General features: G+C 38.9%; 2 protein-coding genes across 4 annotated transcripts; both read right to left on the bottom strand.

The window, feature by feature from the left end:
• Nucleotides 1-903: 903 nt before the first annotated feature.
• tnfrsf1b (tumor necrosis factor receptor superfamily, member 1B) lies at nt 904-6791 on the bottom strand. Of its 2 annotated transcripts, none has more exons than XM_058631947.1 (9): nt 6619-6791; nt 5242-5347; nt 4219-4344; nt 3957-4115; nt 2739-2832; nt 2377-2645; nt 2191-2283; nt 1942-2000; nt 904-1641 (listed from the first exon to the last, which is right to left on the bottom strand). In XM_058631947.1, exons 1-9 carry the CDS (start codon nt 6667-6669, stop codon nt 1102-1104), a joined length of 1497 nt encoding a protein of 498 aa, XP_058487930.1. In that variant the 5' UTR covers nt 6670-6791; the 3' UTR covers nt 904-1101. The 2 variants fall into 2 exon arrangements, with proteins under 2 accessions (XP_058487930.1, XP_058487929.1); XM_058631946.1 differs by having other exon boundaries at nt 904-1644.
• A 1610-nt stretch (nt 6792-8401) lies between these two features.
• On the bottom strand, nt 8402-12979 carry miip (migration and invasion inhibitory protein). Of its 2 annotated transcripts, none has more exons than XM_058631864.1 (9): nt 12625-12979; nt 11659-11837; nt 10979-11102; nt 10775-10886; nt 10595-10674; nt 10357-10483; nt 9900-9996; nt 9319-9426; nt 8402-9234 (listed from the first exon to the last, which is right to left on the bottom strand). In XM_058631864.1, exons 1-9 carry the CDS (start codon nt 12869-12871, stop codon nt 9109-9111), a joined length of 1200 nt encoding a protein of 399 aa, XP_058487847.1. In that variant the 5' UTR covers nt 12872-12979; the 3' UTR covers nt 8402-9108. The 2 variants fall into 2 exon arrangements, with proteins under 2 accessions (XP_058487847.1, XP_058487846.1); XM_058631863.1 differs by having other exon boundaries at nt 10595-10686.
• Between the last annotated feature and the right edge of the window lie 5553 nt (nt 12980-18532).

Raw genomic sequence — 18532 nt, forward strand, 5'->3', positions numbered from 1 at the left:
GTTAGTTTCAATCAAACTAGTGAATTTCAGAGATGTGGTTGTTGAATAAAAAGCGGTAAAATAAAACATTACCCCCGTATATAAGAGTGGCACAGACTTCCTCGTTTGCGCCGCTGCTTATCCGCCGTGATTTCATCGAACGAACGAACGACAATTAAATAAACGACAACTGCAACTTACCCCGTTTGAGAAACTACTCTTAAAATACACACAGGAAGTGTCTTTAAAAGGGACTGTCATTGTTCACTTAAATGTGTATTTATGAGAACAACGAGATGGAGGTTGTGACGGGTGTCTTGTCCACTTTCAACCAGCAGATGGCAGCAGCGCCCGCAGAAAACGCACTCGTGTTTCCAGTAGAGAGGGTCGGTGTCTATTTACCAATAGATTATTCTTTAAAAAAGTGAATAATACATTTACTGCTTTACCCAAATGATTACATTTTCACGTACTTTATCTCTTTCCCCACTACATTTCAAATAGTTATATTTTACTTTTTAGTCCACTTCATGTAACTGGCAATTGCAGGTCCATGATGAACAAAATGATAAAAATCGAATAAAATCTTGTCATAAAAATCTTATATCATATCATCACAATATTAGGGATTAGTTGGGCAACGATGACCAACCTACATGAAATTGCTTCAAATTCAGCAATGCATTACTAATGTTCAAAAAAACAAACAAAAAAAACAGTTGTAATATAAAATGATAACTATTGATAGTTTTGATGTAATGTAAAAGATCTGTAATAGATTATTCTTTAGGTTTGTGCCACCACACCTCATAAAACACAGGTTTAAGACACATATCGATGTTTTTATATGGTGGAGACCAGGCTTTGATTAAAAAAAAAAAAAAAAAACAATAAGGAAATATTGACTACAACAGTGACATGTCATAATATATACACTTTTTTAATTGTCAACTATTTGTAATTGACCTTGAAAGAAACAATATTTACACAGTTATTTACAATATTCAATATATACATATATGCATATACACAGTGTGGCAGTGTTGTAATGTCCTGTCTTGTTCTGATAGAAACATGCCAACCTAATGTTTCATGATACCAAAGTAAACCTAAATTCTAATTTCATGCAGGTGACTCTTCACACACTGTACTGTCCTGCACTGACATTAACGACTGTTTGCCATCCTCTTGCTGTGGGATGCTGAAGGACTCCTCTTCCTCTCCAAAGGGGAGGTTACAGTCTGGTTCTGTCAACTTTGTGGGTACGACAGCAGGCGTGCCACATGACCCGTTCGCTATGTGGAAAGTGATGTTGACGTTGACGTGAGGACTGGTGGTCACAGGGCTGATGATCTGTGGGCTTGTAGGCTGAGAGGAGGACTGAGCGAGAGACTGAGACGGGACACTGGGCTGAGGTGTGACAGGCTCCGCATTGGAAATTAAAGTCATGGGCCTTGACAGAGCACAGTGTGAATTGTTAAAGGCAGCGGTGGATTGCAAAGAGCCGATCTCCTCCTGGCTGCTGCAGTCGTCTGTTCTGGTTAAAGTTTCAATAGAGTGATTGTAGTCACTGCAGGTTGCCACATTCTCCAACAGACACTGTTGTTCTGTTGAGCCGACTGTGAATGACGTCAGCCGAGTTTCTCCCAAATTCTGACTGATCTGCTGTAGAAAAAAAAGAAAGAAGTGGAGATCAGTCTTTGTTTATTTGTTTTCATTGCTGCCTAGTTGAATCCATAACAGTGTATCTACCACAGTCTGCTCTCATACATACCCTGAACTCTACTACACCTATAGAGCTGTGCATGTGTATTATATATGCTCATATATGTGGATATAAAAGGCAAAAATCTGAAATAATTCCCAGTATAATTAGTTCAATATGAAACTACCCTTGACTGTTTGCATAATGAACAATATACTATAAAATAAACAGTGAATTCAGTCACACGAAAGACTTACTTTATCATCGCTCTCACAGTTTCCATTTGCATCTAATTTATGATGAAATCTCGCAACATCTGGGGGAAAAAAATGCAAAGGAAAACAATGAGTAAGGTCACGAAAATGTGATGCAAACACTTTGAGATAATGACACTTATAAATAAAGGTGTATTTCAAGTTGTCATAGAAGATAAATGCAATGTAGATACAATCATAGCTTCCCTTCAAAATAAATGATTTATGCCTTCTTTTACAGGATATAGTTACCTTTCTTCCAGGCTGGCTTACAAAGGAATACCAGAAGGACAGTGATGAAAAACAAAAGCAAAACGGATCCAACGATCCCAGCAATCACTGCAACTAACACAGACGTAAACAAGAGAGAAATGTGTAAATACCCCACAGTTTTTTTCTCAGGATACACACTCAGAAAATAAGGGATTTTAATCATACCCAGGTTAATGCCAGACTCTGTGGGCGACGGGAGACTTTTTGTTGTATGGTTGGATACTTCCTCTGAAACAGATGGCCAGGCAGACAGTGTGGAGTCTGACATAGTAGTGTCTTTGCTCTTTATTGAACTTGCAGTGGAGATCAGAACAGTGTCAAGGTGATGTCCTGTTGTTTTGCTTGGAGGCAGCTTTGATATAACAGCCGCCGTGTTCTCACACACTGTGTCTGAGGTAGCGCTGCCGTTCCGTACCACTGCCTTCCCATAACACCTGTAGAAAAACAACCAAAACAAAGAAATGGGTCAAAGGTTGGATTTTCCCACAGCTGAATGCAGCATAATATGTGACCTTCCCTTCACCCACTTTGTGTGCGGCCGACAGGGGTCAGTGTAGGAGTTTGTGTCGGAGAACGTTCCATCAGGGCAACGTGTACACTTCACATTTGAATTTGCCGTCCCTGGGAACAACACAACAATGAGCATTTTGTACACATTCCACCATCAAATATCATATCTCAATCTTTACATTCAGTGCACGTTTAATTCATCTTGAAGATGAAGAATAGAATGCAATTAATTTGATGACTGAAATAGGATTACATAATATATTCTGCACACAATAATACATACATAACATGATTACATTGCACACTGTAATTTGAAACTTGATTTACTTGAATTGTTAATTGTTAAGATCAGAGAATTAGAATGAACCATTTAAAAACAAGCGCATTTTGCATTACTGTAGCTACACACTGTTTTGTGCCATCAGAAAAATTTTAATTATTTCTGAAAGCTGAGAAGTTGCACGCCAAAGCTAACATGTGGTTATTACGGAAATTTCAATTTGGAGAATCAGCGTCTCTGTTGCCAGAGAGGAGAGAGTGGGAAGAACACCGTTTACATAGTTTCCATTTTTTTGGCCTGTTTTTGCACATTGAGAGACTCAAAAAAATGTGATTGTAAATATGCTTCATAGTGTTCAAATTTCAAATGTAACACCCCATTGTTTGTGTACAATGTGCCAAAAGCGCTTAGTTACAGGTCATTCTCTGGTCCTTTTATGGTTAAAATAAGCAAAAAAGTGGACATTTTGAGGGTTAGGTGTTAAAGGGTTAATTGGATTACCGAAATATATGATATGCGTCACAGAATGTGTGTCCTATAATTCTTGACAAGGGAACTGAACTGAACACGACCCTCACCATATGAAGTAGGTATGGGAGTATCGGTATCGGTCAGTCTGAGACTGATCAAAATCACTGGATCGGATATCGGACAGATAAAATAGAATCCTATAAATCACATGCTTCACTATGACTGTCAAAAAGGTCAATAAAAATAAGCAAAAGCTTTTTAGCTGAGTCATGTTTGGGCTGTTTATTTCTTCTTTTTAGGAGAACAGAAGGTCTAAAATGACTGTATCGGACTAATATCAGTATCGTGTTTGTGATATGGGTATGGGACACAAAAAAAGTGGTATGGTCCCATCCCTAATATGAAGTTCAAAAAGTTTCATCCTTAAAATAAGAAAAACATGGATAGCAAACACGGACACATGAAAGCAGGTTATGTAATGTACCTGACACAGACACTCCATAACCAGCCCTGCATGGGCTGTACTTTTGACATGCTGTGCAGTATGGGTCATCAAATCCCATATCGCAATACATGCCAGACTGGCAGATACAACTGGACCTTGTGGTGGAGGAGCAGACCTTGCCATACAGCAGACCTTTCTCTGGTTATAGACAAGACAGACAAACATGTTAAGACATTCAAACACATAAATCTAGAATAAATTCAGCATTATGTGTCTATGTGTCTATAATGCAGCTACTAACTTGTTTTGCACTTGACACAGGAGAAGCAGTTCTGAGCATAATTCCAGCTCTCCATGTACTGGTCTTGTTCACACGGTTCACACACACTGTCTGTATTTTGAGAGCACTCCTGTATCAGACGTTGTCCTAAAAAAATAAACACAAACGTCAACCTCATCTCACAACAGCCTCATGTGTGTTGTTTGTAACAAAGTTCACAAACTGCAAAACACAAAGACACAAAGATTTGTATTGTACTCATAGCACCATTCATTCCAAAGTAAAATGAAGGTACATACTTAATATCGGTGACTTACAGTAGTTCTTTTTCACAATATTGTTGCTATTATTCATTTAAAACATTTTTTAACGTGGATACTTGAGAACAGTAAGACACAGCAATTCAGATAAACAGCCACTGCGACTCTCACTTACTTCACAGAGGAGAAACTGAATGATCTTATCTATTTAACTTTTAGGTTTCCTAAGCCAACTTTTTTTTTAAGGGAGGTTGGGTGTGGTGGACAATGGATAAGCTTTCAAAGGAAATACACGTAAGTACACTAATGTTGATTAATGTTGTCCGTATTCCTGCTGCACCACTGCCACACCACACATATCCCGGCAGAAGTGCTTGATATGTCACATAAATCACAACGTTTCCTTTAATCTAAAGCACTTTTATATGGAGTAAAAAAAAAAAGCTATGTTCATAACATCTGTGACGTGTTATTGCTACAATATTTTGACCCATACCACTTCTTAATCTTTCTGCTACTTCTCGTGAGGTTGTCTACTTACAAACACAGTCAATCAAGAGTGTACACAGGTAACGTTCTTCATGTTTGCTGGTTGAATGTCTCCATCTAAACTATTTTTTTTCACACCTTCTACAGTAAAGCTTTTACCAACACAGTTTCAAAACCTGTGCCCGCAAATAACTTTCATTTCTGCACTTGGTCTTTCAGTACAGCGTGTGTCTGTGAGAGAATATGAAACTTGTGACAATTGTGGTCCTCGCTGTATTAACAGCATGGTGCTTACCGGGGGGACATTTCTTGCAGCACAGGTTGGAGTCATCTACTCTGTATTCTCTTGTTGGGTTGAGACATTTTCCGTCCAAGTCTGCCTCATAGGGCTGAGAGCACACCTACGGACAGTGAGTGATACTTGATTTATGCTAGTTAGATCAACATAGTGGAGAACATTAAACAGTCTTTTCCCATAACCCACTGACACACGTTCAACTACTTGGGTGAGTCATTTTGAAATATACACACAGACAATGTCATGTCTGTGTTGAGACATGTACAGTATATGCCTGACAAACCATATGAACCTTTAACCAGTCTGTAAATGAAAGTGAGTTAAAAAATAAATGTATTTAGTGGCGAGCAGAAAAAACATCCAATTTCAGTGGTGACTGTAAGTGTTTTTGGGCATACCTGACTAATTCACATGGCCTGAGCTGCAGACGTGGTCAAACAGGCAGCCTTTGTTCTGCAAGATCTCCCTCCCTACCTGAGGGCCCCCTCTGAAATGTCTGAGCCCTGGACATTGCACACCTGCGTCATCATTACTCTAAGAATATTCCTCATTTTTACCAAAAATATATCAGCATTGGTGCCGCTGAAGCAGGTTCACACACCTGTCTTGTGCATACCACTCCCCCCCCCCCCCCCCCCCGTCAATGACAAGCAAAAGTAAGAAAATGCTGACAGCGGCAGTGTATTTCTCGTATTACAGGAAGTGGAGGCGGTAACCTAGAAGCCCTTGGTTCTGAAACACAAACTGTGCTTCTACTGTGGTGTGACCACTGATAGCACCGGAAGCAAAGACAAAGGCGAACCTTATGGGAAGCCCTGGGTTATTATTTACTGACAGCTCATCCAGGAGTACATTCTGTGCTTTTTTCCAACATTAGTGCAGGCTGAAATAACTTTACCAAGAATACACAGTAATAGTGAAAGACAATAGAGAGTACTGCATCATTCCATAACTGGCTATTAAACAATAAAACATTCAATCTGAAAGTGCATTGGATGCCAGACAACAGAAGCAAAACATTTGAGTTCCCCCCAAACCATGACTGTGCATCAAATCTCTACAGTGTGACTCTCAACTGAACTGTAAACGCTGTCACACTCTGCCACACACACGCACACACACACGCACATACGCTGATACTAATGCAGGAAGGGAATGTCAGGAATGTCTTGACACTGGGGAGAAGGTTTTGACTCACTAATGACACAGTTAAAAAGGTAAATGCATTTATATTTTTAGAAACATGTCAAAATTTGACACATCTTCAAATAAACTTCACATTCCTTCAAATCTATTGAGATAAGTGACACTTTACAGTAACAATTCGTGCACAGCTGACCTAAGGACTGACTGAAAGACAGCATAAAAGCCTACCTTGCTTGTTCGGACACTCAGCAGAGCCAGGAGTACAAGTATGTTCTTCATGGCTTGTTTAAAGGAAATAATAAACCGGTGAGGATACAGCTACCAGTGTGCGTGCGGCGCCGTTCATTTCTTGTTAAGGCGGGCTGACAGTCTGCGAGCAGAAGCAATTTCCTTGACCTGAGTCAAGTGTTTGTAGGAAGGAAATGAGCAGGCGGGCTCTAGGTACCTCCTTTTCACTGATCTGATGTGAATGAGCATTATGTTTAAACAATAACTGATTCTCTGTGGTAGATAGCTAGAAGTGTATGATGACTATAACTATATATATATACAGGATGACAAAGCAATGAATTTACCTTTGTTTGACTTGGTACTGACTGTTGTAAACTGTATGTTTATGTATTCATAAAACTTATATTTAGTGATGAAATGAAAACAGATGGTTTCAATAAAAAAAAAAATTTTTTTTAATTTTCAAATGTACAAAAACAAAATATTACATCCATAAAATGGGATTATAAAGATTATTATTGGTGAAGCTTTTCCCCCCCCACATTGTTACTTCCCATTCCACAAATAGCACCAGATGGATCTCTACTAAGATTAACAATGTCCCGCTGCTAAATAAGTGTTTAACATGTCAGCATAGGCGTCCTCAGACTGCTACAATGTGTGCTCAAGGATCTTCATAAATCAAATAGACTACTATGGTATTTAGTGTTGAATGTAAAATAGGAACAAGTCAAAAACATACTCAAAATATGTGATGTCAGCTATTTCTCCATGTTGCATCCCAATGCGTCTCGTTTTATTTGCATTAATTGCTGGAAAATGTGCACTGTGGCTTTTTGGAGTCAGCGCCAAAACAGGAAGTGGACACAGACACAGATTGAGTCCAGATGCAGTGTTACCACCAACTGTTCAACTATGATAGCCAATGTTTAATTATCGTACATTTTAATCTCTTTGTTTCAATGATGTAGCTAAGTGTTACATTACAACACAGATCAAACGGAAATTACATTACAAATGTTAACCTCAGGTTGAGATCCCCTGTGACTGTTGGTTAGCAGCATTTGAAGTGTTACTGAGAAAAGGCACAGAAGCCTGTTTTAACCACAGCTACTTTACTGTCAGAAACTTCCCTCTCTCATATCTACACAACAGTACAAATGCACAGTGTGTGCCCAGTTTCATGCTCATTTTCTTCACTCTGTTGGTTCCTGCAAGAGTTGCTGACATTTCATTATAAAGTTTCCCCTCCTACATCCTCAGCATCTCTCTGAAGAGGAGCAGTGATGGCCATGTCATCTGTGTGCCTTATACATTTAATAACTTATAGAATTGAATCAGTTTTTTTGCTGCGCTGTAGAAATGTAGTTTACCTCGGAATGCTTTAGGTGATGGCAGTTACTACATTGATCTTGGGCAAAGTACTTTACTGTTGAGTAAAACATACTAGTTAAAGGAATACTTCACACATTTGCATTTAGCTTTATATTACTATAATAGGGCTGGTATTTTTGAAAAAGTGTGCTTCACAACCTCAGTTTCCCCCGAGTTGAGAAATATCTTCATTCTTTTCTTTTTTTACGACTGAGGTTGGAAAGCACAATCTTTTAAAAAATACCCCTATTCTAGTAATACAAAGCTAAATGCAAATCGGTGATGTATTCCTTTTAAGATATTTAAACAACTGACTGGAAAATCGAATATGTATTGTCATTCTCCAAAAATGAAATGAAACTTTCTCATTGCAAGAACAATCAAAAAGTCAAAAGAGCACCTGAACTGCTGTGGCGTCACCATCGTCATATTTATTGCAAACAACTCAAACACATTGCAATCACATTGCTGTTGATATTACAAATGATTAAGAACACTGAACCTATCCCAGGACATTTTGTATTTTCTTAGTCCCCCCCTATATATATATATATATATATATATATATATATATATATATATATATATATATATATATATATATAAGACAAAAAGTGGAAAGGTGGGATGTCAACAATGTGTCAATGGTGGTTTCCTGTGAAATGCAACACATCTGTATAACACATGCAGCCTTTGTCTCTATCACATTGGGGAAGTTAAAAACAGAAGTGTGGGTGAACCTGGTAGCCAAGGCCTACAGCTAGACAGAGAAATGCTAATCGGTATCGCTCAGCAACAGAGATTATCCGAACATTAGTTCCTTAATGTCGTAACATTTGCAAAGGTAGCTTAAACTTGCCCTTTGCTAACTAATTGTATATGTGATGTTTTTTTCTATGGCGTAATGTCATGCCTTCTTGTTTCTGGTAGTCACATGCTGAAGTGAATCTGTTCAGGGAAAAAGAAGAACTAAAACTAAAACTCCTTCTTCTCTTATGTAAGATGCATTATCTCATGAGACCAAGGCAAGTTTGAAAATACATATTAAATTGAGCAATGATCTTGAGATATCTGGTGTGAAAATTGGTCATTAATAAAAATAGATGTGGTTTGTCAGCACACTTGGTAAGACGTGTTTCCTATTTTTTTTCTTTTTGGAGAGAAGTGTCGGAAGTTGTGCCGCGGCAACTTTGACACATTTGCTATCTGGTCAGCAGACATTTGCGGCGTGGATGCATCCTGAAAAATAAAGCAATCATGATTGGAAATGATTGCTCCACTTGATGCTGCAACAACATTTTCAATTGACATACAGTGCCTCACCTCTATCACCTGTGCTGAGCTCTTTGTGTTTAGACTGCTTCGCATATCGAGGCTGCTGGGAGGTGGCACGGTGCTCTGAGCTGTGTGTGACCACCCTGAGAGACAGTGCTGGAAAACAAAGAAGACATTTAAAAGTGGAACTACGGCCCTGACACAGCACGTCTCCACTAACTCATCATATTGCAAGAAATAATAGTCAACGTCTCCTCTGCTGTTACCAAGTTATGTTGTTATAAATAGTGGTGTTTCTGCAGAACATTATGAGGTCACAGGGAATATAATAATATAACTCTTGACTATGTGAATCTTAAATATAATCTCTCATCATTATGTTGTCCAATTAGACATTTGCTAAATTTGAATAAAAAGTTGATGTGGCCAAAAACAGAGTCTTTGGGAATATTTTTGACAAATGTGAAACACTTATTTCAAGCTGTTCCTAAAATATCAGATTAAAGAGAATATTTGTAGCAATGGTGCAAAACCATAAAAGATCCAGCGGAACATTGCTAAAATGTATAAAAGTAAACATTAATTCCTATGAGCAATCATCATGCAGTGGGTTTTTAAAATGTACTCACCGATGGTAACCCCAAACTATCAGTGGGGTCAAAACTGCATCGCCGATGTGCTTTGTACTTGTGTGGTGGCAAAAGAGTGGAGCGGGGGATACTGACCCTTTCAATTGAAGAAGAAAAAAGGTACAAGAACATGAACTACCACTTTAGAGTCAGAAGAAAGGATTTGCCATCATCAGGGATTCATATAATGTTTACTATACGCTATACAATAAAAGGACAACACACTGACAGTCATAGAAGAATTTTCACACCTAGATGTAACTGAAATAGCTCAAATTGTATTTTTTTTCTCCAATCTTTGCCCATTAAGCTATGATACTAGAGACATTTCTTTTTTTTAATATATATTTTGCATATTCATTAATTTGTTTAAAAACATTGTTTTGTGATCACGGCACCAAGCATGTACTGCACACTCCGACGTTATAAAAGCAGTTTAGGTACACATCATAATAACCTGATTAGAGCTGGGTCTGCTGTAGTGTGAGGATGGGACGACTTGTGCTTTTTGCACACAGGACAGCACTCCAGAGAGTGAAGCGGCGCAGGGAACAGTCTGCTGTTAATCCTGTACGAGAACGTACCTGGATAAGAAGTGAGAAGAGACACAATTTACTTAAGCTGGCATAAAAACAAAAAACAAAATTGACTACTTGAAAGGAAATAGAGGTAATCAAATAAATCACCCCCCTTACATTTATGAGTGTCTGTGTGAGCTTGTGGATCATCCTTGTCTGTTAGCAGGTCCAGCCCTGATTGGTTCTCCTCAGAAAATCTATTAAGGGAGCTAATTAATAGTGATTTATTTAGGCAATCATCAATCAGGAGTCAACTTCAATTAGTCACAAGTGCAATCAAATGAGGAAAAAGCTCACTCTGCTGTTGAACTGTGGACACATTCATCTTTATAGAGTGATCGGAAAACATGCAGGTCATTGAAGAACTCGTCAGAGCACTGGGTAACGGTGTCCTCAGAATCCAGAACTCCTTAGAGGAAAAAACAGAAAAAACACACCTCGTCTGTTAGGAGATGCATGCATTTCAAAGAGATGTAAACACCGAGAGACAATGAGGAGTACCTGCTATCCAGTCATATCCAAGTAAGGGCTGCAAATGATGCCTGTCAGTTGCAGGTACTTGACAATCAGGTGCAGGCTCTTCACAGTCGTGAGACTGAAATGTGACTCGCCGTTGTATCTCTCTCTACCGATACAAATATTGAAGTGAGTTGCTATTAGTATGATCTACTTCAACTTCAATTGGCAGAGATTTAATGCTAAAAGTGTAAAGAACAAATATAAAATATACAGATCTACTATTTAAATTGACTAAATATCTGATGATTACGTTCATTTAAACTTGAGAAGCCAACATTTATTGTGCAGCCCTACTGAGCATACAGGTTTATGTTTAGCAGGTTCTTTTCTTGGGCGCTTCTTGGTATTTTCAGCCACAGTCCAACTGAATGTGAAGGGCATTCATTTATATTTAAAAGTTAAGTGCTACAGCTTTAAAGTAAGACGACACTGGCAGAGGTTGGTTTATAGTGTGGAAATTAGGGCTGCAACTAACGATAATCTGTCAATTTAGTTTAAATGATTTCTTTGTTATAAAGAAACCAGAAAATATTCACATTTTAGAAGCTGAACAATCTGAAAACACCAATCAGAATAGTTGATGGTTAATTTAGTAATCAATTCATTATTGTTTCACCGTAGTGGAAATCAGCTCACAGTCAAGTCTTGTGTCCTTAGCTTACCTGCTCTTTGTTGTTCTTTGCTAAACAGGACTTGAGGCCATGTGGACTTGTTTCCTGTACTCGAAGACGACCATCACTGTCTGGTGGTGAGTCTGTGTGTTGAGTAGTTCTTTCACATTTGGAGGTCACAGGTGGTGTAGAAACACTGCACTCAGTGCCTGTTTTATTGTCACACAAATCTGATGGGGACACAGAGGAACATCTTTGAATCTTTAGATTATTTCTCAATCAATTAATTGGTTGTTTTGTCAATAAAATGCAGAAAATTGTGTAAAATGCCGGTGCGTGTTTCTTAAACCACGACATGACAATGTCCTCAAATATTTTGTTGTGTCCACAAACTGGCTTTAAAGGGTAACTGTAGTTAATGCACATACAATGACTTAAACAAAACTGATCAAATATGTTATAAAACAATATGCTTAACAAGGTTATAGAAAGGTTAAGAAATAAATGAAGTAGGTAATGTGGGCTTAGTATTATTATAACCATACAATAGCAGGTTATACAGTAAATACAATATTTATATATACACAGTGTATTTGCAAGTGTGAGAAGCAGAGAAGTGTTGGTGAAGTAAACAAACTGTAAAACTGTGTACGTTTAAACACATAAATATGCACATTATATGTACCTTAATTAAACAATTTGAGAAGCTGAAATTGAGATAATTTGCTGTGATTTTATAAAATTCCCAATCGAACCAATTAACAGATTGTCAAATCAGCTGTCGAACCATTTATCAATAATCAATAGATGGTTTCATTGTCACAAACTAACACTACAAAGTAGGTAAGCTAGCGCTTTAGCAAGTACGGCTATCCTAGGTAGAAGCTGTGAAGTAGATTTCACAGCTTTACATTTCAAATTAATGCAAATTGGGAACGTCTTGGACCTGGCAGTCAATTCTGTTTAAGTCTACGGACTTGTCTTAGGAATTCGGCCTGGGTGTAAATGTTTAACTACCTGCAAACTTCAGGGTAGTTTGCTCGGAGAGCGCGGCTCGGGTGGGACCGCGTTCTCCATCGGACCGGGTCACCACCACTTCTTCAGACCGGCTCCTCGCCTCTGCCTCCGCCTCACCATCTCCGTCCTCCTCGCGGCTCCGAAAGTAACCGCGCAAAAGCTCCAGTTTCTCGCTCTGCTCCTTCAACTGTTTCAGTAAGTCTTTGTTACGCTCTCGCAGAACGTCTAGTCGACTAGAGGACGACATTTTTTCAAGTTTGGACCGAGTTAAGATCAATTAAAGTCTTCCAAAGTCACCGTTTTCCCATTTTGAATCAAATCAAACTCCACAACAACAACGCGTTGACAACAATGATCTGATTGGCTGTGACTCTACTTCTCGTCACGTGGCGTCACAGTCCAAGGTTTTTCTTAAAGTGACAGGCACACATTTGCGTTACAGTACATGTGATGGACAGCAGAGGGCGCATTTAGTTCCGTTAGGCAGCGATCAGTTAAAAAAAAGGATGTTTCAATGGGAACGTTTATCACATGCTTTGTAATTTGATGTGTAAAAAAACAACAATACAATGGTACAATATATTGTTACTGATTGCATAAATTCGAATTCTTCTCACTTCTAAATACAAATTACTTGCCATAGATTGATTAAGTGATTATTGACAAATTACTAAATGATTTATTGTTCTTTTTAGTAAAAGTCCACACCATTTTGACCATTTATGGATGAAATAACTAATTGATTAAAATGGGAAAAGTCAGTAGTTGCAGCCCTAGCCTCCAAGATTTACATAGCATTAGAATTGGTACAACACCATTGGTAGCTATGGTGTCACATGTTGGTCACAGTTTGAACAGCACTGACAAACTGCTGGAGTCAAAACCAGATGATATAGAGACAAACAACCTTCACTCTCATATTCACACCTACGGTCAATTTACGGTCTCCATACAGAAAGGCTCTCGTGGATGGTTGTTTGTCTTTATATGTGGAATTTAATAGCATTAGATTTAATGCCACTGATTGATGGCAACACTCACCACATGTCCAGTCAGTGCAGGGTTTAATTGCTTTTTAATCACTTTTTCTTGGCTGTATTAATGAATAAAAGGTGCAAATGTTGCACAACACTCCTCTGCACACAACATGCCACCTCCTAAAGATGATCTGATCGTAAGAACCCAAACACAACGTCACCTCAGCTTTTGTTCCCTTTTTGTAAACGGAATATTGTATGTGACGTCTAATTTGAATGTTTTGACGGGTTGAGGTGCTCGATCTAGATCAATGCATGCCACGATAACCGTTCATTTTCTGTAACTACATGTTGGCGGATGGTTGATAATCCAGTGTATTGATTTTTCCTCATCACTGATTTGGTCTTCAAGGACATCATGTGCTCAAGAAAGTGCCAACAATGGTACACACACATCCACCACTGGGAGGCTTGATAACATTAGTTTATTTACATTAAACCTGTTCGTCCATGACGACAGTAACGACAGTGTTGCAGGTGGTACGGGGTCAAAGCCATAATCCTATGTCTGATCCCCCGTGGCGTGACCAGTGTGGAGCTGCGTGGGTGGGCGGCTGCTCAGTATTCCAGTCACGGCTCATTTGCACTGCAAGCTGTCCGGGCCAGGCCAGTATGATTAGTTGACCACAGTGGTGTGGAGGTTCACCCCATTATCATTAAATGGTGCCAGTCATGAAGTCATTTACTCCTCCCGGTTTCTTTAATTACACCCCCACTGTTGGGAGCTAGGCAATTATCGCCTGCAGCCGGAACGCTTCATCGTTCATTACGTACAGAAGAGACACATCAAAAACAAAAACAAAAAACAAAATATGGAATTACTCGTGTCTTTTGTTTTTTATGACACCATAAACATGGCTCAAGCAATGGGGTTTTGATTTGTTAAGGAGAGGATGGATGTGTCACATGTGTTATTATGTATATTTAAATTGCATAATTCACTTTGCCCTCAATTGTAAAAGTACTGTTAATAGAGTGATACGTCTTTATCCAACTTTATACACACTTCTATTATTGTTTCTCTAATACTTACTATGACGTGTACTGGTGACCTCTTGGCCGAAATAGATTTCGATCTGGATGGGTTCTTAAATAAAGGTTAAATGAAATAAAGCTAATAAATAAAAAGTCACTCAGATGTCAGGCATTTAGAAAACATCTTATACAAAGATAAACAATCACTCGACCTTACGGTCAAACGAGAGCCTCACATTAATTTAATTCCAGTCAGCATGAAACCAGACGACTCAGACAAACACAAAAACTAACACATGGCCACTATACATGGCAACTAAGAAATGAAAAACTCACCATAATGGGTATTTTCTAAAAGTTTGTTGATGACGGTGGGTGACGCCGCGCGTTGATCTTCATGCATCTACCGGTCTTGGTGTGATTTGACTCGTTCTGTGGACACAGCAGACATGTCAGTTTAATATTATAGAACCATGTTCCTATATAAATGGCAAACAGACAGGAGGGAGAACAGCAAAAGCAGTTACATTATATTTATGTCAAATTAACATTTTAGCTTAAGTCAACCCACTGCCAGAGGCAGGTCCGAGTAAATCTTTCGTTCATTCGTTCATTCGCTCATTCGTTCATTCTACTGCTTTATCCTCCACAAGGGTTACAGGTGGCTGGAGCCAATCCCAAAGTGAAAGACGGGGTCCGTCCACACCCTGGACGGATCAAACAGGGAGAATACAACTATATAAACACACCTGAGCAAAAACTACTCAAAATGTTTAAAATTTGTGAAATTTGGAAATACGTAACAGTTCAAAGTTCACTGGGCTCATTTTTATGAACGAAAAGAAAAGGAAAAACCGTCTATTTTGTGACTTCTGCACAATTATTGCTACTTTATATCACTACTAAAAATGTGATGGAAAAAACATAAATTATGTTTATAGGTCACATAATTTGTGACTATGTGACCTATAAACACACACCCCCAGGATGTCCATATAAGGAGTTGTGTATTATTCACACTGCAAATTACCGAGGGAGCACCTGCAGCACAGGTCCGTGATGCGTGAGCACTAAGGGTTAAATACAATTCATTATTATACATGTGGTATGAAAATAAAGTCGAGCAATTGTCCAGGGAAACCAGAATTTATATGTAGGCTCAGAAATGACAACATGGCTTTGCTGCTTGCAGCTATTATTATATATACTTTTTCAAGTGATTTGTGAAAAGTCCCTCTGGACTCCTCTGTTGCTGAGTGGCCGTCATCACAGGGGGAATATAAGAAAGAAAAAGGAATAAAATAGCCCAAAGCCAAAGTATGCATCTGCTGTGTGTGTGTGTGTGTGTGTGTCTGTATTCTACGATAACACAAGCCGTCTTTTCTTTTCAACGACATCAACAAGCTTTTAATATTTTTTTTCTGGAAACAGTTCTCCTTCAAATAGGTGAGACCGACAAAGCACAACAAGATGGGGTATTACCAGCGAGTAAAAGACCAACCGAAGAGCCTCAGACCAACAGGATTGGAGACGGATGTGTTTTCTGGTCGCTGGGGGGGTCGATTGTGCCCGTTGCTGCTGAGATAGTGGTGGATGTTATTAAGATAAGGAGGATTAGAGCTGTCCTAGCTGTTCCAAACCTGAGTGACAGAGAGTGGAGAGTAAAAAGACCTGCAGCCAGGAGGGTTTGCTGTCACTGCACCTGTCAGAGACCACAGAGAGAGAGAGAGAGAGAGAGAGACTCGCTCATGTTGAATTTGATGGTTTAATATGATGTTTTTTTAAAGATAAAGAGCAACTCGAGCAGCGTCTGTCAACTTGGTTTCAAGTATTCAGATCCAGAAAGTAAAGCAATACACATTATATTTGTATTGCTGATTCATTAATGTTTATACATAGCATTTGAATTAGTTGGACAAATTAAATATCTATTTGTAAGTAACTGGTGAAAGTCAAATATTTTGTAAATGACATGTTGAATCAAAATTTGTGTCGGAAAGACACTTTCTGAGATATATCTACTTGTTACCACTGGTGCACACTGAGGTAACCTTTACATTACATTACATTACAGTAATAATAAAGTAATATTTAGTTTGCAAAAGGGTCGTGCCATCTGATTTCTAGCTTGTTAATAACAATGGAAATAATGTAATGATCAATTTCCATTCACAAACATTCTCATGTGAAGGTATAAAACAGATGTATAGTTATTCTAATGACCAAACGTTCATCTGGAATATACTTTTATTATTTCTAATACATGCATGAAAATGACACACTATTACAGTGTTTTTTTAATGAATCCAGGAAAAACAGCTCTCTGGGACTCACATTTCCTCCTCTTGTTATGATTTTCTAATCACTGCTGTGCAGTTACACATTAATTTGACAAAGTAATATCAGCAGAAATTGACTGTTTGTTTTTGAGTCTACAGGAGATATTTACAATTGTAAATCAGAGTGGGAAAACACCTTTAATACCTAAGAAGCTGAAAGCAGGGTACGCTCAGTCTACAGTATCCTTTCTATATTAAGTGAATAGAAAACACAGAGAGAGGAACACTGATAAAACACTTTCGGGTAAAGCAGGCACTGCCTAAGTAGATTACCCTTTCTTTTTTAATGGCCCCTTTTACTTCTTTTCAAAGAATTGATTCCCAAAGCAATTATGCGCTGCCACGCTTGGGTTTTGCCTGATCCAAGAGTGAGGAGCGTTAGACGCCAGTGAAAACGTCCAGAGCGACCTCCGCAACCACGGGCACATACATTACGACATATGACCCCTCTGGAAACGGTGGTCAAAATGGACGCTGATTTATGAGACGGGGGCACAGAAAACATTAAGTCAGCTTCAGGTTTGTTTCTTCCGAGTTAGTCGCCATTGTGTCCTCTTTCTGAGGCTTTTATGTCGCCACTGTGCTTAATGGCCTGTGCGCCTTCTCCAAGGCCTGCTAAACACATGCAGTAAATCAGCAGAGGAAGAACATATCAGTTAATCACGGCCTTTGTTTCTGACCGAGAGGAGACAATGAATCCGACAGAGAGGGAGAGAGCACATAAAGGCTGTCATATCAGAAAGATGGACTTCCTCAGCCGCTTTTACCACTGACTGACCAAAAATCAATACAACACCTTTTTTTTTTCCCCATCCAATCTCTACAGCTGTTGGGAAATCATCCTTATATAAGAATCATCTCACTTATATAACCTCATCATAGGGTCCCACATTTTAAAAGAAGCTTATTTAAACATTCAACACTGAAAAGAAAGATTCAAATGTTTATGCTGACTGCCGATTGCCGAATATTTATTGTGGGACATAATTAAGAAGTAGGAGAGAATGTGAAGCGCTGATTGCTATATTGTCGAGCTGCAGGCATCAAAAATAGGCTATAAGGCATAGCTGAAAAGGACAGAAATGCAAAGTAGCATACCGTATACGCCGAGTAATTACGAACAAAGATAAAGAACATTGTTATTTGGCACACGTTACGCAACACATGGTAATTTTTTTCATATTGTTTCCCCTAAACGTATGAACTAGCATCCTGCAGCGGCGGCAACAGCCGACTTTTCTCCTTCTGCAGTGAGAGTTTTCAAGCTGCCACAGGCTTTTAAGCAAAGTTGAACAGCCTGCTCCATCAAATTCATACAGCAGCAGTCATCAACAACAGCCTAATTAAAAAGCTTTAAAGCTTGTTTTCCAGGTTCACCAATCATTGAGACAGTTCAATGTTTGGGCTGTTGCAGAGAGACACTGCCTCGCAGCGAATAAATCTCCAATGATCGTATCTGAGCTTCCCCACTTTAACATAATTAAACTCGCTCTTGCAAAACCCACAGAGTAGCCGGCATTGAACTCAAAACGTATACCGTCCAGTGTCCTTCGGCGA

The sequence above is a fragment of the Solea solea genome, chromosome 6 (assembly GCF_958295425.1).
Source record: "Solea solea chromosome 6, fSolSol10.1, whole genome shotgun sequence".
Lineage (NCBI taxonomy): Eukaryota > Metazoa > Chordata > Actinopteri > Pleuronectiformes > Soleidae > Solea > Solea solea.